Raw genomic sequence first — 21,596 nt, forward strand, 5'->3', positions numbered from 1 at the left:
ATTTTGATGAGCACTTCAAATATCATAACATTCAAGGATATGGGACCAGTGCAGGGAATTGGGATGAGCGTACTTGTAGTGGTAGTTATATTGGTGCAAACTCAATGGGTCAAAAGGCCTTTTCTGCACTGTATGAATCCATGAAATTACTTCAAATCCAAAGAGATCATAATTAGTTTATGTGAATTTATGAATCTGATATGACAAGGTTACTTGGAGTTCTTTCATTTGGCAATGACAGAAGCCCTTTCACAGGAGCTTGAGTGCAGTTGAATTACTGATGAAAGTGCAGCAATTGGTTACTTCACAATTGAAGTATAGAGTTCCAAAATCAGACTGGGAGGGATTGAGTTTAGAAGCTTCTTTCTCTTCTGGTTTTCTTAGTGGACACAGGGAATAGGTTTAAAACCTGCATATCCAAGGAAGCCAGTTTGTCGGAAGTTTGGGACTTCCAAGTTAAGCACTCAGCTGATGTGATTGGCCAAAACAATAGTGAAAAGGAAGTCTTAGACAATGTTATGAAATGGCAGTGAACCCCTCTGTTAATTAAACTAAACACCCAGAAAAACTCACTTTGTCTCATAATCTGTTAAAATATATGAGTGATAGAGATCTCCCACATTCCACTATTTAATAAAAATAATATCAATCTATTCTTTAACTCTAAAAGTGAACATTAAAAAAACAACTATTCACAACTCTAAGCCTTCCGCTTTTTCTTAACTGCTTGTTATCAGCCTCCAACTCTATAACAATATAACAATATACTGTTCCAATAAAACACTTCTTAAAATTACATCAACTTAATTTCAAAACCACACAGTGACTGTTGTCATCGGTGTCTTTCTTCTTTCGGCTGAAGGTCTCCCTGGGTCGTCGTCTTCTGTGAGGATGTTTCATATGGAAAAGGTACCTTCGATCGAGAATGTTTCGATGGCAGTTACACTGTCTAACTTTAAAAATGCCTGGTTTTTTTATACCCCTAATATCGGATCATCTCATTCATTCAACGTTGGCACACAATAAGTTCAAACTCGATTGGGTTTTAGTATCCTGAAGCATAATGTAAACTGATTGGTTAAATTCAAATTGTCAAAATAGCTACCAACTCGGGTATCCTTTTCACAGCCAACTGTTACATATTTTCAATTTCAATACACTCTGAGATTGCTAGCTAGTCATATGACATGTCCATACAAAACAACATTCACTCTCTCTTAAAGGTACACTACCTACCTTCAATTCACAACAACGAAAACAAATAATTCGTTGTAACCAGGAGTTAGGAGAATTTATAATGGGGAATAGAGAAATAATAGAAAGCTAAATGATTGATTTGTGTCCATTTTCATTGGAGAACATGTAAGGAAACATCCGGAACTGGAGATCAAGGTGACGAGGGAAAATGAGGATTTATAAAACGTTAGTGATAGTAAGAAGATTGTACTAAAAAAAACAGAGCTGAAAGTTGATAAGTGCCCTGGACTTGATAGTCAATATCCAGAGTAGGTGGAGATAGTCCTGCAAAATTCTAGATTGGGATTGATTCCTGCAGACTTGAAGTTAACAAATGTAACTCCACTATTTAAGAAGGGAGTAATAAAGAAAACAGGGCACTACAGACCAGTTAGCCTTAAATCAGAAGTAAGATTGTAAAAAGAAGGCATTTGTTTATTTTCATTCATGAGATGTTAATATCATTGGTTTCGTCTGAATTTATTCAAATCCCTGATGGCTATTAAGAAAGTGGTGATGAGCTGTATTCTTGAAAATGTGCAGTTAATTTGATGTAAGTAAATCTAGGAGGGGGTTCTAGAATTTTTACCCAGCAACAGTGACGGAACAATGATATGTTTTCATGTCAGGATGGTATCTGGCCTCCAGATGGTGGTGTTTCCATGTAATTGCTGCTCTTGATCATCTAGATGGTGGTGTTTGTGGATTTGGAAGGTGCTGCTGAAGGATCCCAGGTGATTTTCTGCTGTTTATCTTGTAAATGGTAACACACTGCAGCTACTGAGCATTAGTAGGGAGGAAATGAATGTTTGTGGAGGTGGTGCCAATTGAGTGGTTTGCTTTGTCATGAATGGTGTCAGTCATCTTGCCTGTCAGAGCTGCACTCATCCAGTCAATTGGGGAGTATTCTATCACACTCCTGACTTGTGCCTTGTAGTTTTTGGACAGACTTTCGGGAGTCAGGAAGCGAATTATTCACTGCAGGATTTGTAGTCTCTGACCAATTCTTGCAGCCACTGTATTTATATGGCTAGTCCAATTCAGTTCTTGGTCAATGGTAACCTGCAGTATGTTGAGATTGGATGTTAATACCATTAAATGTAAAGGGAGAAGGTTTGATTTTCATTTATTGGAGATGATCTTTGCTTGGCACTTGTGTGGGGCATGTCTCCAGTCCTTTAGCTGGAATGTTGTCATGCCCTGCAGCCTTTACATTATCCAGTGCCCCCAACTGTTTCTTGATATTATATGCATGTTGAATTAAGTTCACTGAAGTCTGGCAACTGTGATGCTGTGGACCACTGGAGAGGGTTGAGCTGGCACATTCACTTGGCACGTTGGCTGAAGATTGTTCTGAATGCTTCAGCCTTGTATTATGGTGTGCTGGTTCCCCCAGTATTGAGGCTAGGATGTTTACCGAGCCTCCTCCTCCAGTGAGTTATTTAATTTTCCATCATTGTTCACAACTGGATGTCATGATTTGGAGGTGCCAGTGTGGACTGGGGTGGAAAAAGTTAAAAGTCACATGACATCAGATTATAGTCCAACAGGTTTGTTTGAAATCACAAGGTTTCAGAGTGCTGACAAAGGAGCAGCTCTCCAAAAGCTTGTATTTGCAAATAAATCTGTTTCACTGTAACCTGGTACTGTGTGGGTTTTAATTTGTCCACAGCTGGGTGTGACAGGATTGTGGAGTATAGATCTGATCCTTTGGCTGCAGGATCTCTTCGTCCCATCTATTACTTTCTGTTTATGCAAGTAGTCCTGTTTGGTAGCTTTACCAGGTTCACATTTCATCTTTAGGTGAACTTAATACTGCTTATGGCATGCCATCCTGCACTCTTGATTGAATCAGGATTGATCCCCAGCTTGCTGGTAACAGTAGAGTTTGAGAGTATGCCGGGCCAAGAGGCCAGATTGGGTTGGAGTTTGATTCTGCTGCTGCTGCTGCTGATGGCCCCAGCACCTTGGTGTCTAGATTTGTTCAGTGTCTGGTCTAGTGATAGTTATTGTGTTTATTTCCTCCCTGCTCCCCTTCACTATTTAGTATTTTCGGAATGCTTTAACCCCTTTACTATTTAGTATTTTCGGAATGCTTTAACCCCTTCACTATTTAGTATTTTCAGAATACTTTAACCCCTTTACTATTTAGTATTTTCGGAATGCTTTAACCCCTTCACTATTTAGTATTTTCAGAATACTTTAACCCCTTCACTATTTAGTATTTTCGGAATGCTTTAACCCCTTCACTATTTAGTATTTTCAGAATACTTTAACCCCTTCACTATTTAGTATTTTCGGAATACTTTAACCCCTTTACTATTTAGTATTTTCGGAATACTTTAACCCCTTCACTATTTAGTATTTTCGGAATGCTTTAACCCCTTCACTATTTAGTATTTTCGGAATGCTTTAACCCCTTCACTATTTAGTATTTTCGGAATGCTTTAACCCCTTTACTATTTAGTATTTTCAGAATGCTTTAACCCCTTCACTATTTAGTATTTTCAGAATACTTTAACCCCTTCACTATTTAGTATTTTCGGAATGTTATTAGTATCCTCCACCATGAAGGCTGATGCAAAGTATTTGTTGACTGTTCTGCCATTTCCTGGCTCCCCGTTATTATTTCACTGGCTTCATTGTCAAAGGGTTTAACTGCTCTCTTCTTGAATTTACATATTCAAACCAACTCTTGGTGATTAATTGCTACTTTGCTCTCATGATTTATTTTCTTCGTTAATATTTTCTTTGTCATCTTTTGTTGACTTTTAAAATTTTCCCAATTCTTTAATTATCACTGATCTTTGCCACAAAGTATATTTTTCCTATCAATTTGATAATGGCTTTAATTTCCCTGGTTAGCCATAGTTACTTTATCCCCTTTCTAGAATCCCACTTCCTCACTGGATTATTTCTTTGCTGTGAGACACAACCTATTTTTCTGCCATTGTTCATCATAGAACAGTACAGTGCAGAACAGGCCATTCGGCCCTTGATGTTGCACCGACCTGTGAACTATTCTCAGTTCGTCCCCCTACACTATCCCATCATCATCCATTTGCTTATCCAAGGATTAGTTAAGTACATTGGCAGGCAGCGCATTCCACCCCCTTACCATTCTGAATAAAGAACCTGCCTCTGACATCTGTTTTAAATATATCATCCCTCAATTTGTAGTTCTGCCCCCTCATACAAGCTGACATCATCATCCTTGGAAAAAGACTCTCACTGTCTACCCTGTCTAATCTTCTGATCATCTACATTTCGATCAAATCCCCTCCTAGCCTTCTTCTTTCCAATGAGAACAGACCCAAGTCTCTCAGCCTTTCCTCATAAGACCTTCTCTCTAGACCAGGCAACGTCCTGGTAAATCTCCTCTGCACCTTTTCCAATGCTTTCCACATTCTTCCTGTAATGGAGTGACCAGAACTGTACATAATATTCCAAGTGTGGCTGCACTAGCGTTTTTTATAGATGCAGCATGACGTTACAGCTCCAGAACTCAATCCCTCTACCAATTAAACCTAACACACCATATGCTTTCTTAACAGCACTATCACCCTGGGTGGCAACTTTCAGGGATCTATGCACATGGATTCCAATATCCCTCTGCACATCCACACTACCTAGATTCTTTCTATTGACCCAGTATTCTGCCTTCCTGTTATTCTTTCCAAAGTGAATCAGTTCACATTTAGCTGCATTTGCCACCTCTCAGCCTAATTCTGTAATTTATCCAAGTCCCCCTGCAGCCTGCACCATCCTTCCACACTGCATCAACTCCACCAACTTTAGTGTCATCTGCAAACTTAGCGTCCCATCCACCTATGCCTGCAAATAAGTCATTTATAAAAATAACAAACAGCAGTGATCCCAAAACATCCTTGTGGCACACCACTAGTAACCTGACTCCAGGCTGAATATTTTCCATCAAATACCACTCGCTGCCTTCTTTCAGAAAGCCAGTTTCTAATCCAAACTGTTCAATCACCCTCAATCCTAAACCTCTGCATTTTCTCCAACATCCTACCATGTGGAACCTTATCGAAGGGTCTACTGAAGTCCATGGAAGGGCTTTTCCCCAGAACGTCGATTTTACTGCTTCCTGATGAAGGGCTTTTGCCCGAAACATCAATTTTACTGCTGTTCAGATGCTGCCTGAACTGATGTTTTTCCAGCACCATTCTAATCTAAATTCTGGTTTCCAGCATCTGCAGTCATTGTTTTTACCTCTATGTATACCAGGTCAACTGGCCTAACCTCATCCGCATCCTTGGTCACCATCTCAAACAAATTCAGTGAGGTTTGTGAGACGTCATCTGTCTTTGACGAAACTATGTTGTCTATCAGGGATGGCAGTGGAGGAACAATGGCAGATATTTCTGGGTATAATGCAGAAGATGCAGGATCAGTTCATTCCAAAAAGGAAGAAAGATCCTATGAGGAGGCAGGGGTGGCCGTGGCTGACGAGGAAAGTTAAGAAACACATAAAGTCAAAAGAGAAAAAGTATAACATAGCAAAGATGAGTGGGAAAACAGAGGACTGGGAAGCTTTTGAAGAACAACAGGGGATTACTAAGAAGGAAATACGCATGGAAAAAATGAAGTACGAAGGCAAACTGGGCAAAAATATAGAGGAGGATAGTAAAAGCTTTTTTAGGTATGTAAAAGGGAAAAAATTGGTTAAGACTAAAATTGGGCCCTTAAAGACAGAAATAGGGGAATATATTACAGGGAACAAAGAAATGGCAGAAGAATTGAATTGGTACTTCAGATCTGTGTTCACTGGGGAAGACACAAGCAATCTCCCTGAGGTAACAGTGGCTGAAGGATCTGAACTGAAGGGAATTTGTATTTGCTAGGAATTGGTGTTGGAGAGACTGTTAGGTCTGAAGGTTGATAAGTCCCTGGGCCCTGATGGTCTACATCCCAGGGTACTGAAGGAGGTGGCTCTAGAAATCATAGATGCGTTGGTGATTATTTTCCAGAATTCGATAGATTCAAGATCAGTTCCTGTGGATTGGAGGGTGGCTAATGTTGTGCTACTTTTTAAGAAAGGAGCGAGAGAGAAAGCAGGAAATTATAGACCAGTTAGTCTGACCTCAGTGGTGGGAAAGATGCTGGAGTCTATTATAAAGGATGAAATTACGACACATCTGGATAGTAGTAACAGGATAGGACAGAGTCAGCATGGATTTATGAAGGGGAAATCATGCTTGACTAATCTTCTGGAATTTTTTGAGGATGTAACTGAAGATAGATAAGGGAGATCCAGTAGATGTAGTGGATTTTCAGAAAGCCTTTGATAAAGTCCCACATAGGAGGTTAGTGAGCAAAATTAGGGCGCATGGTATTGGGGGCAAAGTACTAATTTGGATTGAAAGTTGGTTGGCTGACAGGAAACAAAGAGTAGTGATAAACGGCTCCCTTTCGGAATGGCAGGTGGTGACCAGTGGGGTACCGCAGGGATCAGTGCTGGGACCACAGGTATTTACAATATTGATTAATGATATAGAAGATGGTATTAATAGTAACATTAGCAAGTTTGCTGATGATACTAAGCTGGGTGGCAGGTGAAATGTGAGGAGGATGTTAGGAGACTACAGGGTGACCTGGACAGGTTAGGTGAGTGGACAGATGCATGGCAGATGCAGTTTAATGTATGGTTATCCACTTTGGTGGCAAGAACAGGAAGGCAGATTACTACCTAAATGGAATCAAGTTAGGTAAAGGGGCAGTACAAAGAGATCTGGGTGCTCTTGTACACCAGTCAATGCAGGTACAGCAGGTAGTGAAGAAAGCTAATATCATGCTGGCCTTCATAACAAGAGGGATTGAGTATAGAAGCAAAGAGGTCCTTCTGCAGCTGTACAGGGCCCTGGTGAGACCACACCTGGAATATTGTGTGCAGTTCTGGTCTCCAAATTTGAGGAAAGGCATTCTGGCTATTGAGGGAGTGCAGCATAGGTTCACAAGGTCAATTCCTGGAATGGCAGGACTATCCTATGTTGAAAGATTGAAGCAACTGGGCTTGTATACCCTCGAGTTTAGAAGACTGAGAGGGTATCTGATTGAGATGTATAAGATTATTAAAGGATTGGACACTCTGGCAGCAGGAAACATGTTTCCGCTGAGGGGTGAGTCCCGAACCAGAGGACACAGCTCAGAAATAAGGAATAGGCCATTTAGGACAGAGATGAGGAGAAACTTCTTCACCCAGAGAGTGGTGGCTGTGTGGAATGCTCTGCCCTAGAGGGAGCAGTGGAGGCCCAGTCTCTGGATTCGTTTAAGAAAGAGTTGGATAGAGCTCTCAAGGATAGTGGAATCAAAGGTTATGGAGATAATGCAGGAACAGGATACTGATTGAGGATGATCAGCCATGACCATAATGAATGGTGGTGCAGGCCCGAAACGTCGATTTTCCTGCTCCTCTAATTACCTGGGTCATCTTTACGGCTCTTCTTGAACAAGGGCACAACATTTGCAATCCTCCAGTCCTCTGGTACTAAACCCATAGACAATAGCGACTTAAAGATCAAAGCCAAAGGTTCCGCCATCTCCTCCCTAGGTTCCCAGAGAATCCTCGGCTAAATCCCATCCAGTCCAGAGGACTTGTCTACTTTCACTCCTTCTAGAATTGATATCACCTCTTCCTTACTAACCTCGATCCTTTCTAGTCTAATATGTCACATCTCATTCTCCTCCTCTACAAGATTCTCCTTTTCCTGAGTGAAAACTGATGAGAAATATTCATTTAGCACATCTCCAATGTCCACAGGATCCACACACAACTTCCCACTTCTGTCTTTGACTGGCCCTATTCCTACGCTAGTCATCCTTTTATTCCTCACATACCTATAGAAAGCTTTAGAGTTTTCCTTTATTCTATCTGCTAAAGACTGCTCATGTCCTCTCTTTGCCCTTCTTAACTCTCTCTTTATATCCTTCCTAGCTGATCTGTAACTCTCCATTGCCTCATCTGAACCATCTTGTCTCATCGTCACATAAACCTCCTCCTTTTGCTTAACAAGAGATGCAATTTCTGTAGTAAACCACGGTTCTTACCTTATCACTTCCTCCCTGCCTGTCAGGGACACATCTTTCAAGGACGTGCAATATCTGTCCCTTAAACCAGCTCCGCATTTCGATTGTCCCTATCCCCAGCATTTTGCTACCCTATTCTATGCCTCCAAACACTTGCCTAATTGCATTATAATTACCCATACCCCATCGATAACTCTTGCCCTGTGGCATGTACCTGTCCCCTTTCAGTGCTAAACTAAATGTAACTGAATTATAGTCACTCTCTCCAAAGTGGTCACCTACCACTATGTCAAAGACCTGGCCTGGTTCATTTCCAAGCACCAGATCCAGTGTGGCCTCCCCTCTTGTCAGCCCTTCGACATACTGTGTCAGGAAACCCTCCTGCACACATTGGACAACAACTGATCCATCAGATGCACTAGAGTTACAGCATTTCCATTCAATATTGGGGAATTATGGGAGATGTCCCTCATAATGACCACCCTGTTCCTTTCAATCCTACCCAGAATTATTTTGCCAATCAATTGTCATTTTTTGGTAAACTCCTTTCCCAGTTCACTGCAGCCAACTCTGTCTTCATTCCCATGTACTTACCCTTGTTTACATTTTGAATAGTTGTTTCTCACCCAAGTTTCTCATTCTCAAACTGAATGCTAAATTCTACCATACTGTGGTCAATATCTCCTCAGGGATCTTTTACTCCGACATTATTTGTTAAACCTGCCTCATTACACATTACCAGATCCACAATAGCTTGATCCCTGGTTCGATCATATTGTTTGAGAACACTGTCCCTTACATTCCTTGAATTCTTCTTTATGGCTACCTCTGCCAATCCACAGAAAGCTTAAAGTCACCGAACAATGTATTGTCGTTTTTACACACCCTTCTTATAGAATATAGAAACGTACAGCACAGAACAGGCACTTAGTCCCATGATGTTGTGCTGAGACTTAATCCTAATGTAAAATATACTCACTTAACCTACGCACCCCTCAACACACTGCTATCCATGTGCATGTCCAGCAGTCGCTTAAATGTCCCCAATGACTTCGCTTCTACCACCTCAGCTGGCAACGCATTCCGTGCACTCCTAACTCTCTGCGTAAAGAACCTACCTCTGATGTCTCCTTTATACCTTCCTCCTAAAATCTTCTCATTTAATCTCTGCCCCATAGAGTCATAGAGATGTACAGCATGGAAATAGACCCTTCAGTCCAACCCGTCCATGCCGACCAGATATCCTAACCCAATCTAGTCCCACCTGCCAGCATCCGGCCCATATTCCTCCAAACCCTTCCTATTCATATACCCATCCAAATGCCTCTTAAATGTTGCAATTGTACCAGCCTCCACCACTTCTTCTGGCAGCTCATTCCATACACATACCACCCTCTGCGTGAAGAAGTTGCCCCTTACATCTTTTTTATATCTTTCCCCTCTCATCCTAAACCTATGCCCTCTAGTTCTGGACTACCCGACCCCAGGGAAAAGACTTTGTCTATTTATCCTATCCATGCCCCTCATAATTTTGTAAACCTCTATAAGCCCCCGATGCTTCAGGGAAAACAGCCCCAGCCTCCAACCCTGGCAACATCCTTGTAAATCTTTTCTGAACCCTTTCAAGTCTCACAACATCTTTCCGATAGGACGGAGACCAGAATTGCACGCAATATTCCAACAGTGGCCTAACCAATGTCCTGTACAGCCGCAACATGACCTCCCAACTCCTGTACTCAATACTCTGACCAATAAAGGTAAGCATTCCAAACGCCTTCTTCACTATCCTATCTACCTGCGACTTCACTTTGAAGGAGCTATGAACCTACACCCCAAGGAGTCTTTGTTTAGCAACACTCCCTAGGACCTTACCATTAAGTGTACAAGTCCTGCTAAGATTTGCTTTCCCAGAATGTAACACCTTGCACTTATCTGAATTAAACTCCATCAGCAACTCCTCAGCCCATTGGCCCATCTGGTCCAGATCCTGTTGTAATCTGAGGTAACCCTCTTCGTTGTTCACTACACCTCCAATTTTGGTGTCATCTGCAAACTTACTAACTGTACCTCTTATGCTTGCATCCAAATCATTTATGTAAATGACAAAAAGTAGAGGGCCCAGCACCGATCCTTGTGGCACTCCACTGGTCACAGGCCTCCAATCTGAAAAACAGCCCTCCACCACCACCCTTTATCTTCTATCTTTGAGCCAGTTCTGTATCCAAATGGCTAGTTCTCCCTGTATTCCATGAGATCTAACCTTGCTAATCAGTCTCCCATGGGGAACCTTGTCGAACGCCTTGTCCATATAGATCACATCTACTGCTCTGCCCTCATCAATCTTCTTTGTTACTTTTTCAAAAAGCTCAATCAAATTTGTGAGACATGATTTCCCACGCTCAAAGCCATGTTGACTATCCCGAATCTGTCCTTGCACTGTGTGACTATTATGGAGCCTCTAGATGACTACAATGTTCCCTTATTTTTTTCTTACCTCCTTCCATATGGATTCTACATCTTCCGATCCAAGATCATTTCTTGTTATTGTACTAAATCCATCTTGTACTAAGAATGCCATATCACCATTCTTCCCTTCCTGCCAGTTCTTTCAATAGGTCTCTTACCCCTGAATGTTCAGTTCTCAACTTCAATTTCCTTATGACCATATCTCTATAATGGTTATTACCCATTAATCTCCATTTATGCAGTGAATTAGTTTATTTTATGCATTCATTCAAGTAAGTAGTACCAGATGACAACAACTGGATCCCTCCTCTCCAGCTTCCTGTCCAGCCTAGATGAAATGTCCTTCACCCAAAATGTGCAGTGTAGTCTTTAATAACAGTAAATGGCAGTATCTCCGAGAAGAGGAGAATTTACTTTTAATTAGAGTCATAGAGATGTGCAGCATGGAAACAGACCCTTCAGTCCAACCTATCCATGCCAACCAAATATCCCAACCCAGTCTAGTCCCACCTGCCAGCGTCCGGCCCATATCCCTCCAAACCCTTCCGATTCATATAACATCCAAATGCCTCTTACATGTTGCAATTGTACCAGCCTCCTCCACTTCCTCTGGCAGCTCATTCCATACACATCACACCCTCTGAAAACTTTGCCCCTTAGATCTCTTTTATATCTTTCTCCTCTCACCCTAAACCTATGCCCTCTAGTTCTGCACTCGCTAACCCCAAGGAAAAGACTTTGCATATTTACCCTATCCATGCCCCTAATAATTTTGTAAACCTTTATAAGGTCACCCCTCAGCCTCCGACACTCCAGGGAAAACAGCCCCAGCCTGTAACTCAAATCCTCCAACCCTGGCAACATTTTTGTCAATATTTCCTGAACCCTGTCATGTTTCACAGCATCTTTCCAATAGGAAGGAGACGAGAATTGCACACAATATTCCAACAGTGGCCTAACCAATGTCCTGTACAGCGCAATATGATGTCACAACTCCTGTACTCAAATACTCTGAATGTTTGTAATTCTTATCAAGGAGGGGCTATGGAAGGTTGAATATGGTTAAGGTGGCAATTGATATTTTTCTGATTTCCACTTGTGTACAGGGATATTGGGTTCGGGGTGTGTAAAAGGAACTGCAGTGTTTGATCAACAATGATCTTATTGAATGGTGGAGCAGTCTTGATGGGCTGAGTGGCTACCTATGTTCCTGTGTCTTTCATTCCTAACCCATTGTATTTTGGGACAGATAACCGTTGAAGCCATTAGCAGCAAGGCAAACCAAATTGGGTTTTGATGGTCTCCTTTGTCCTTTTTTATCTACTTTCCTTTGTGTTAACTCAACTGGAATGTTCATACAATGCAAGAAGTAGAGATGCGATAACATTAAGAGTTTGCATTTGTTTACTCACATGGTCATCACTGGCTGGCCAGATTTATTGCACATTCCTGGTTGCCCTTGCGAAGGTGGTGATGAGCTGCTACCTTGAACCACTACAGTCCAAATGCCGTAGGTTGATTCTCAACGTCATTAAGAGAAGGAGTTTCAGGATTTTCATCCAATGACAGTGAAGGAATGCCGATACATTTCCCAAGTTAGGATGGTGAATAACTTGGAGGGGAACTTGCAGATGGTGGTGTTTCCATGTACTTGTTGCCCTTGTCAAAGAACAAAGAAAATTACAGCACAGGAACAGGCCCTTTGGCTCTCCAAGCCTGCGCTGATCCAGATCCTCGATCTAAACCTGTCACCTATTCTCTAAAGATCTGTATCCCTCTGCTCCCTGCCCATTCACATATCTGTCTAGATACATCTTAAATGATGCTATTGTGTGCACCTCTATCACCTCAACGTTTCATGAACCCATCACCATCTGCGTAAAGAACTTACCATGCATACCTCCCTTAAACTTTTCCCTTCTCACCTTGAACTCATGACCGCTAGTAATTGAGTCCTCCACTCTGGGGGGAAAAGGCTTTTTGCTAAACACCCTCTCTATACCTGTTATGATTTTGTAGACCTCAGTCAGGTCCCCCCTCAACCTCTGTCTTTCTAATGAAAATAATTCAGGACATCGCTCCCAGGACAGGACAATGGGAGCTCCTTACTGGTTCAAAGGAGGCATGCTCACCAACCTGCAAAGAGAACTGGAATCTCTTGATCACATTGATACTGTCAGGATGTTGCATTTTATCAACAATCAGGACATTCTGCCGATAACTGTTTTTCAATTATTGTCATTGTAACCGGATTACTAAATTTCCAAATATATTGTATCTTTCCCCATTTTAATTAACCTCATTGTACAAGATTCCTATAAAACTTGGCTTCATCCTCAGCTCGAAGAAGAGAATTCTCGGCTACCTGGACAGATTGTCTGTGCTATTTCAGCTTGGTCAGTTTTTCTTTGCAATATTGCCTAACTAATAAACTGTTTATCAATTTCACTTCGAACTGTGCTTTGTAATCTCTAATTTATTCGGCTAATTTCTCCAACACACCTTCAGGGTACAATGGACCTGATTTCCGTACAGATCTCTGTACAGTGGTTAGCACTGCTGCCTTACAACGCCAGGGACCCAGGTTCAATTCTAGCCATGGGCGACTGTCTGTGTGGCATTTGCACATTCTCCCTTTGTCAACGTGGCTTTTGTCCGGGTGGTCCGGTTTCCTCCCACAGTCCAAAGATGTGCAGGTTAGGTGAATTGGCCATTCTAAATTGTCCAATAATGTTAGGTGCATTAGTCAGAGGGATATGGGTCTGGGCGGGTTACTCTTCAGAGGGTAGGTGTGAACTTGTTGGGCCGAACGGCCTGTTTCCACACTGTAGGGAATCTAATCTAATCTAATTTACCATATAGTTCACTCTTGAATTGGATCTTCCCAAATGCACCACCTCACATTTGCCCAGATTGAATTCAATCTGCCTTTTCTCCTTCCAACTCTCCAATCGATCTATATTCTGCTGCATTCTCTGACTTTTCCCTTCATTATCTGCTAACCCACCAATCTTCATGTCATCTGCAAACCTTCTAATCAGACCACCTATACCTTCCTGGAGATTATTTATGTATATCACAAACAACAGTGGTACCAACACGAAGCCTGTATAACACCACTGGTCACAATTCTCCATTTTGTGAAACTCCTTTCCACTACTACGCTCTGTCTGCTGCTGCCCAGCTAGTTCTCTATCCATCTAACTACTACACCCTTGTGACTTCACTTTCTTCATCAACCTACTATGGGGTACCTTATCAAACACCTTACTGAAGTACTTCTAGATCTACATGGTCCTGTATTTGGAAGCTACAGTCTTTGGTGAATTTCTGCAGTGCACTTTATAGATAGTACACTCTGCTGCTACTGAACGTTGGCAGTGGAGGGAGTGGATGCTTGTGGAGGCAGTGTCAAACAAGCAGGCTGCTTTGTTCTGGATGGTGCCAATTTTCTTGAGTGTTGCTGGAGCTGCGTCCATCCAGTTAAGTGGGGAGTATTCCATTACACTTGTGACTAGTACCTTGTGGACAGGATTTGGTCCATGAATTCAGGAGGTGAATTAATCACTGCAGTATTCCTAGCTGTATGTGTATCCACTGTATTTATCTGGCATTGCCAGTTGAGTTTCAGGATGTTGATAGTGGAGGATTCAGTGATGGTAACACCACTTAAATGTCAAAGGGCAGTGGTTATTTTGTCTATTAATGGCTATGACCATAGCCTAGTTTTGTCTTGGTATTTCTTGGTATGGCTGATAGTCATTGTCTAATTTTTAAACATTTCTATATGTTTCAAAAAATTAATCAAATTTCCCAATTTACCTGACTGACAAGCCCCGGTTCAGAAAATACTCACCAGACTTCTGTACTTAACAAAAAAAACAGGTATTTATGGCAAACAGATTGTTTTTACCAATGAGAGAAACAAAACACAAACTGATAACTCATAGCTCTTTACAGTTTAACTTAACTTCTTTTTTCTGGCAGATAAAACGTGGATAATCAAAGGTGGGGAGAAGAAATCATGGAAACACAGTGCAGTCGAATCAGTCTGAATCTCAGGAGTTTGAGTTGTTTCTTTCAGATTGTATTCATTCCTTTTAGTTCTTTATTGTTGTCACAAAGTTGGTTGCACATCAATGCACATTTTCTTTCACTAGTTGAGAATGTATCTTTCCAAAATCTTCGAAGTTTCACCGGAGGATTTGCAGAGAAAACTAGCTGTTTCTGGGGACTTCCTGGTACTTCTGCAAAAGCTAAAGCTCTAGGTCGTTTTTGATGCTTTCTCAAGGTGTTTTCCACTGCACCGGCCACATACAGGCTATGGTCATCTGGTCAGGAGGCAATCAAAATATTGTTGCTCCTTAGTTCATAACCCATTGGTTCCGTGGCATTTGATTATTCTCACTGCTCCAAGAAAAACACTAAATTATATACGATTCACGATGTGATCCAATAACAAGACCTTTTGAAACTGCAGCCATGGTGCACAGCCTCCTTGGTTTATAGCTGCGCCTTCCTTTGTGACATAAAAGAAATTTTAAACATGTGGTCTTGACTATAATATGATTTTGTGTATGTATGTTGCATGTTATTTTCTGGGAAGTGAAGCCAATGCTGAAGGTGTTTGAGAGGTGACACTGAATTGGATCTGAAAGTGAGGACTGCAGATGCTGGAGATCAGAGTCGAAAAGTGTGGCGCTGGAAAACCACAGCAGCAGGTCAGGCAGCATCTGAGGAGCAGGAGAGTCAACATTTCGGGCAATGAAGGGCTTATGCAGCCTAAACTGCTGTACTTTTCCAGCACCACACCTTTTGACTCTGAGTGTGCACTGTTTGAGAGGACTGGTGGGGCACTTTAAGCAAGGCTCACTGCACAGGGGTATTCCAAATACAATCCGAGTTTTTCTCATATCCCTTTTTTTCCCCAAGTATCCAATAATAGAATGTTTTACTGGGATTGATTGATGTTGGTTTCATTCTATAGGAGTATGTTGCAGATCTGGTGACAGCTGATGACTCTGGGGTCCTGTGTATCTGGAAATCAGGGGAAGATTTTAAATTAATGCATAAGTTGGCAGCTTATGGGTAGGTAATGTCTTTGTCTTGTCTCACTCCAATAAGTGTAATAGAGAATCACAAAGTTGATTAATAACCTGACTGGTTTTACTTATTGTCATGTGTATTTTGTTACAAAATACAGTGAAAAATGTTGTATATGTCACCACTCTCTGGTGTCATCTCAAAAAATGGAAAAATAAACCAAAACATAGAATACAAAGGCAAAAAAAAAAGTGTTCAACTTTACACTGCTTATTGTTAGGCACCCCAGCATGGGCCATGAGGCTGGTAGTGAGGCACAAGTCCCCTTTACCTCACTGTCGCAGCTGGAATGAATGTCGCCACTCTTTGGTGCTGTCAAGCCTCCACCAGTTTGGTTTGAAGAGACTTCGAAACAGAAAACCAATGAAACAGCTACCAACCAGATTCATTTCTCCCATCCACCAACCAGGTTGTGCCCTCTGCCTGCGGTCACCTATTCCTCCCGCCTGACCCGTCCCCTCTTTATCTTCAGCTCCCCTTACACCCACCCCCAGTCCTGAAGAAGTGTTATACCCAAAACATTGACTTCTCCACATCCTGATGTTGCCTGGCTTCCTGTGGTCTTCCAGCCTTCTGCTTGTCCATCAGTTTACTTACCACTATGCATCCTTGCTGGACCTCACTAATGCAGATGCCACCATTGCTGTTGGGTACTGCACCAGCCCAAACCCGACTCCGCCATCACCAATCCACTTCATGCATACCTTGCCAATGCAGCAGCTGCTGATGCTGGTGGGTGTTCTACTGAACACCAAAACTGCCTCTCCTTCCATGAATTTGCTTTGGATGCAAACAGTGCCGGGAGCCCAAAGTCACCTCTGCTGCAACAGCCATGAGTTGGTGCTACAACCGCCTCGTTGATGCAGAATGCAGCTCCACTACAGCTCTGAGTTCGCACTGGGCCCCTGGATCTGACCTTTCCAGAGTTGACACATTTGATGCATCACAGTGGCTCGGTGGTTAGCACTGCAGCCTCACAACACCAGGGACCTGGGTTCAATTCCAGCCTGGGGTGACTGTCAATGTGGAGTTTGGATATTCGACCCATGTCTGCATGGGTTTTCTCCAGATGCTGCAGTTTCCTCCCACAGTCCAAAGATGTGCAGGTTAGCTGGATTGACCATGCTAAGTTGCCCATATCATCACTGGGCTGTGAAAGTTAGGTGGGGCTAACCATGGGAAATGCAGGGTTACAGGGATAAGATAGTGGTGTGAGTGTGGGTGGGATGCTCTTCGGAGAATCAGTACAGACTTGTTGGGTCGAATGGCCTGTTTTCCACACTGTAGGATTTCTAATTTCTAACTTTAGGAGTGCTCAGTATTTCAAATACTGGACCAGCTACCCGGAGTTAAAATCCCAAAGTCCTGGCCTGCATGTACCTTTATTCCCCCACACTGCACTTTTCTTTGATGAACGAGAAAGTCAATGGGTATCAGGCTTAGATAGGAAAGGGGATTTAAGATCACACTAACATCAGCTTATTGAGTGGTAGAGCAACTCAAGGGGCTGAATGACCTGTTTAAAAGTTGTATGTTTCTATTTTGAAAAAGCTTTTTTTAAATCACTCATGAGGTGTGGGTACTGGCTCAACCAGCATTCATTGCTCAGCCTTAATTGCCAGGAAGGTAGTTAAGAATTAATCACATTGCAGTCGATTGAGACTCACTACTGAACCATCGATGCTAACTAGCCGGTTATTGCCTGTTTCCAGAGGCACTTGCTCATCTGTGAAGATGTGGAGTGGGATCATTGCAGCAGGATATGGGAGTGGCCAGATCCTGGTTTATGATGCAGCAACTGGTACAGTGCATGTGGAGGTGAATGCTCACGCACGCTGGATCTGCGCTCTCGACCTCGCATCTGAAAGTGGCAAGGTACCCACAAGCTTCTTTGGAGCTGTGCTGTCCTGCATGACAGTGACAGGCTGTGTGCTTTCTCTCCCTGCTCTGTCGCTCCCTGAAGGAGTTAGATTGTTTGCATCACAAAATATGAACTTGCAGACATACTAATTAGGAGTTGACCACTCAACCTTTTGATCCTGCTGTGCGGTTCAATTGGATTAATGCAAATTATTGCACCACTCTTGATAACCTATTACTCTGTTGCCTATCAAGAATTTATCTACCTCTGCCTTAGTGATGCAGAGTCTGTTTGTATCATCCTTTGTGAAAGAAGTTCCAAAGATGCTCAACCCTCTATCAACAGTTCTGCTTATCTCTGCTTTAAATGAATGACTATTTACATTTAAATAGTAATTCCCTATTTCTAGATTTCCCTATATGAAGACATCTCCTTTCCACATCCACCCTTTCAAGTCTCCTCAGAATCTTACATTTTTCAATCAAGGTCCATCTTATTTTTCTCAACTCCAGTGGATATGAGCCTACCTCGAACAACCTTTCCTCATAAGGCAACTTACCCATTCCAGGAGTTGGTCTAGTAAATCTTCTCCAAACTGCTTCCAGTGCAGTTGCATGCTTTCTTCAATAAGGAGGCTGGTACTGTCTATGGAATTCCAGATACAGTTTCACCAGTCCCCTCTTTAACTGAACCCTAGCCTTTTGTATTCAATTGGAGTCGTAGTGTCATTTAGCATGGAATTAGACCTCTCTGTCCAATTCGTCTGTGCCTACCAGATATTCTTAAGTATCTGCCCTGTTTTAAACCTAAGTTCTTAAAAAAAATCTGATCCTTTTCATCACACTATTCTGAAATATCATCTTAAATGTCTGCTACTGCATCTTTATTGATATAATAATTTGTGAGATCCCTTTACCATGTGGTAACATCTCAATTTCCAAACAGCTGCTGTCTGGAGCTGAGGATTCTTTTCTCAGGATTTGGAGGATTTATCGGAACTCTGAGTCCAACACCATTGAGGTAAGTAGGGCTTAATGTTCCCAAGTTTACTATTAAACAAAATCAAACAATAGATTTATCCAGGTTTAAAATTAGTGTACATGCAGAAGCTCCTCGCCAGCTCACAAACACTGTATTGCAAACGGTCCAACCAGTTTTATCCAACTCGATTAGTTTTCAGGGAAAATCGCTGTTTTCTCCAACTGATATAACATGTAAAGCACCCCGGACTGTATTTGAGTTCCTTTATCTTCTTGTGACAGGACCACTGGTAGTAGCCTCAGGCTCTTGCCAATATTTGTCCACTCTCCCCTTCCCTCCCCAGCTCATTGATTAAGTCTGTTGATCTGTTCCTTGAGCCTCCTCACTACCAAGACATTTTCAGCACCAATCAGCTTTATGAGAAAGTAATATTGAGAATGTGGTTAGTGCTGGAGCGAAGTAGGTGGAAAGAGGAGGAGGAAGTGTGGTTCCCACCTCACTCAGAGAAAGAAGTTGTGGGTGTACCATCAATCTAGCAGTTCTGTCCTTTCAACGCATGGTTTTTCCCTGTGACAACTGGTAACAGCCTCGTGCACTTGCCAAAAAGCCACGGTGGTATTTTTGCTGGTCATTGTAATCTAGAAATTGAGGTAATCGTGGGCAACCTGGATTCACGTAACACTACAGCAACTCCTGACCTCATTCGAGCCTTGGTTCAAACATGGATAAAACTGCTTAACATCAAGGCTGCATTTGACTGGGTGTGGCATCCAGCAGCCTGTGCAAAACTGGAATCAGTGGGAGTTGGTGGGGTAATCTCTCCGCACCAACAACACTCCAGAAACTTGACGCCATCTTGGAAAAAGCAGCCCAATTAATTGTCTCCTCATCCACTAAGACTGAGTCCGTCCTCAGTATTGTTTTATTGTCAATGTCAATATCATTATATTGTCACATGTACTCCATTGCAGGAGTACAGGGAAAAGCTCTTCCAATGTCTGCCGCCTTATGATGACATCTTAGGTACAAGTAACTAAGTACAATTCTTGGATTCAACAGAGGGTTAAAAGTAGTTACATTACTTAGAGTTGACAAAGAAATTGAAAATAGGACATCATTAAAGGGTTGGCATTACAGTAAGATTGGAAATTTGAAATAGACATTACAGTTTAACAGCTTAGCACAGGGCTTCTGCATGTGGTCTGACCACTCACATCAGACCCCAGTCCAACGGCCATTCCTGCTTCCCTCCAAGCCCAAGTCTTCTCCGTATCGGCACTCAGCTGCTCCAAGGTAAGTGCAGGATTGTCTCCTCCTGGGCCTGCTGCCTGCTCCTCCAAGGATGCCCACTAGCAGCAGTGTGTACTATCTGCACCATGTTAAGAAGCCCAAAAATTAAGAATGGGCGATGACCTGGCACCAGAAACGACAATAACAAACAGCCCTGACAACCATGCAAAATCTTCCTTGCTGGCATCTGGGTGCAGGCACAAATACTGAGAAAGCTGTCTCACAGATGCAGCCTGACATAGTCATAACCGTGGAATTATATCTCGCAATCCATGTTCAAAGCATCGCCACCACCTCCCTGGCACTGTTTTTTGTTCACTTGTGAGTTGTAGCTTTCCTTAGTTGCCCTTGAGAAGGTGGGAGTGAACTGCCATCTTGAACTGCTTTAGTCCATGTGCTGTAGGTAGATCCACATTGCCCTTAGGGAGGGAAATCCAGGATTTTGACCCCAGCGACACTGAAAGAACTATGATATATTTCCAAGTCAGTCAGGAGGGGCTTGGAGGGGATCTTGGGTGACATTCTAATATATCTGCTGGCTTTGTCCTCCTGAGTGGAAGTTGGTTTTAGGTTTGGAAGGTGCCGTCAAGAGTCTTTGGCAAATTTCCGCAGTACATCTTGTAGATAGTCCACACTGCTGCTACTGAGCATCAGTGATGGAGGGAGTGGATGTTTGTGGATTTGGTGCCAGTCAAGCGGGCTGCTTTGTCCTGAATGGTGTGAAGGTTCTTGAGCTGGAGTCTTTGGAGCAGAACCCATCCAGGCAAATGGGGAGTATTCCTGACTTATGCCTAGTATGTTCTGTTCCACCAACAAGACAGTACCAGCAGAAATAGCAGCATAATAACTTACAGTCATGAGGGAGTTGCCATGAGAATCATCTCATTTCATTAGGTCAAACATGGACAAAGAAACCTGCTGCTCACTTCCCCCTCCCAAAAACCCTCAGCATATGACTCTGTTCCTTCATTTTGAATTTCAGTTGGAGGAAGTGCTGACAAGGGTGCAGAATATACACTGGGTGGGAGATTTCACTGTCCTTCATCAAGTATTGTGTGGCAACATCATCTCTGACCAAACTGGTTGAGTCCTAAAGGACATTGCTGCTAGACTGGGTCTGCAGCAGGTGGTGAGGGAAAAATATACCTGACCGTATCCTTTCCATTAAGGAGTTATTGTGGACCATGAGCATCTGTTAAATAGTACTCTGCAATAGTAATCTAATCTGCAAAGACAGATATTCAGTTCTGGTTTGAGGAAGAGTGGAAGACAGCATGTCAGAGGAGCATCTGATCTACCTAATGATGAGGTCAGTCGGACGCTACATCAAAGGACTACATGTGTGCTAAACAACAAAAACAGAAAGCAATAGAGCTAAGCACTCTCATAACCATGGGATCTGAGTTCCTGCCACATCCAGTCATAAACTACTCACTGGAGGAAGCTCCATAACATCCTCATTCGCAATGGTAAAGTGCACAATGCATTCAGTGCAAAAGATCAATTTAAAGCATGTGCAAGAACATCAGCCAAACATGCTGGGTGGATGATCCATCTCTGCCTTCACCAGTGGTCTCCAGCAGCATATATACTAGTTTTCAGCCAATTTGAT

At 42.5% G+C, this 21,596-nt stretch overlaps 1 protein-coding gene across 2 annotated transcripts in view; it reads left to right on the plus strand.

Annotated features, from left to right (window-relative positions):
- Nucleotides 1–21,596, plus strand: part of wdr54 (WD repeat domain 54) — a 70,103-nt gene that overhangs the window by 39,969 nt on the left and 8,538 nt on the right. For both annotated transcript variants that reach the window (XM_060827974.1, XM_060827983.1), the window contains exons 7-9: nucleotides 15,737–15,837; nucleotides 17,565–17,727; nucleotides 18,659–18,733. In XM_060827974.1, coding sequence (XP_060683957.1) covers nucleotides 15,737–15,837; nucleotides 17,565–17,727; nucleotides 18,659–18,733 — 339 coding nt within the window. The remainder of the gene's footprint in view (nucleotides 1–15,736; nucleotides 15,838–17,564; nucleotides 17,728–18,658; nucleotides 18,734–21,596) is intronic.

The sequence above is a fragment of the Hemiscyllium ocellatum genome, chromosome 1 (assembly GCF_020745735.1).
Source record: "Hemiscyllium ocellatum isolate sHemOce1 chromosome 1, sHemOce1.pat.X.cur, whole genome shotgun sequence".
Taxonomy (NCBI): domain Eukaryota; kingdom Metazoa; phylum Chordata; class Chondrichthyes; order Orectolobiformes; family Hemiscylliidae; genus Hemiscyllium; species Hemiscyllium ocellatum.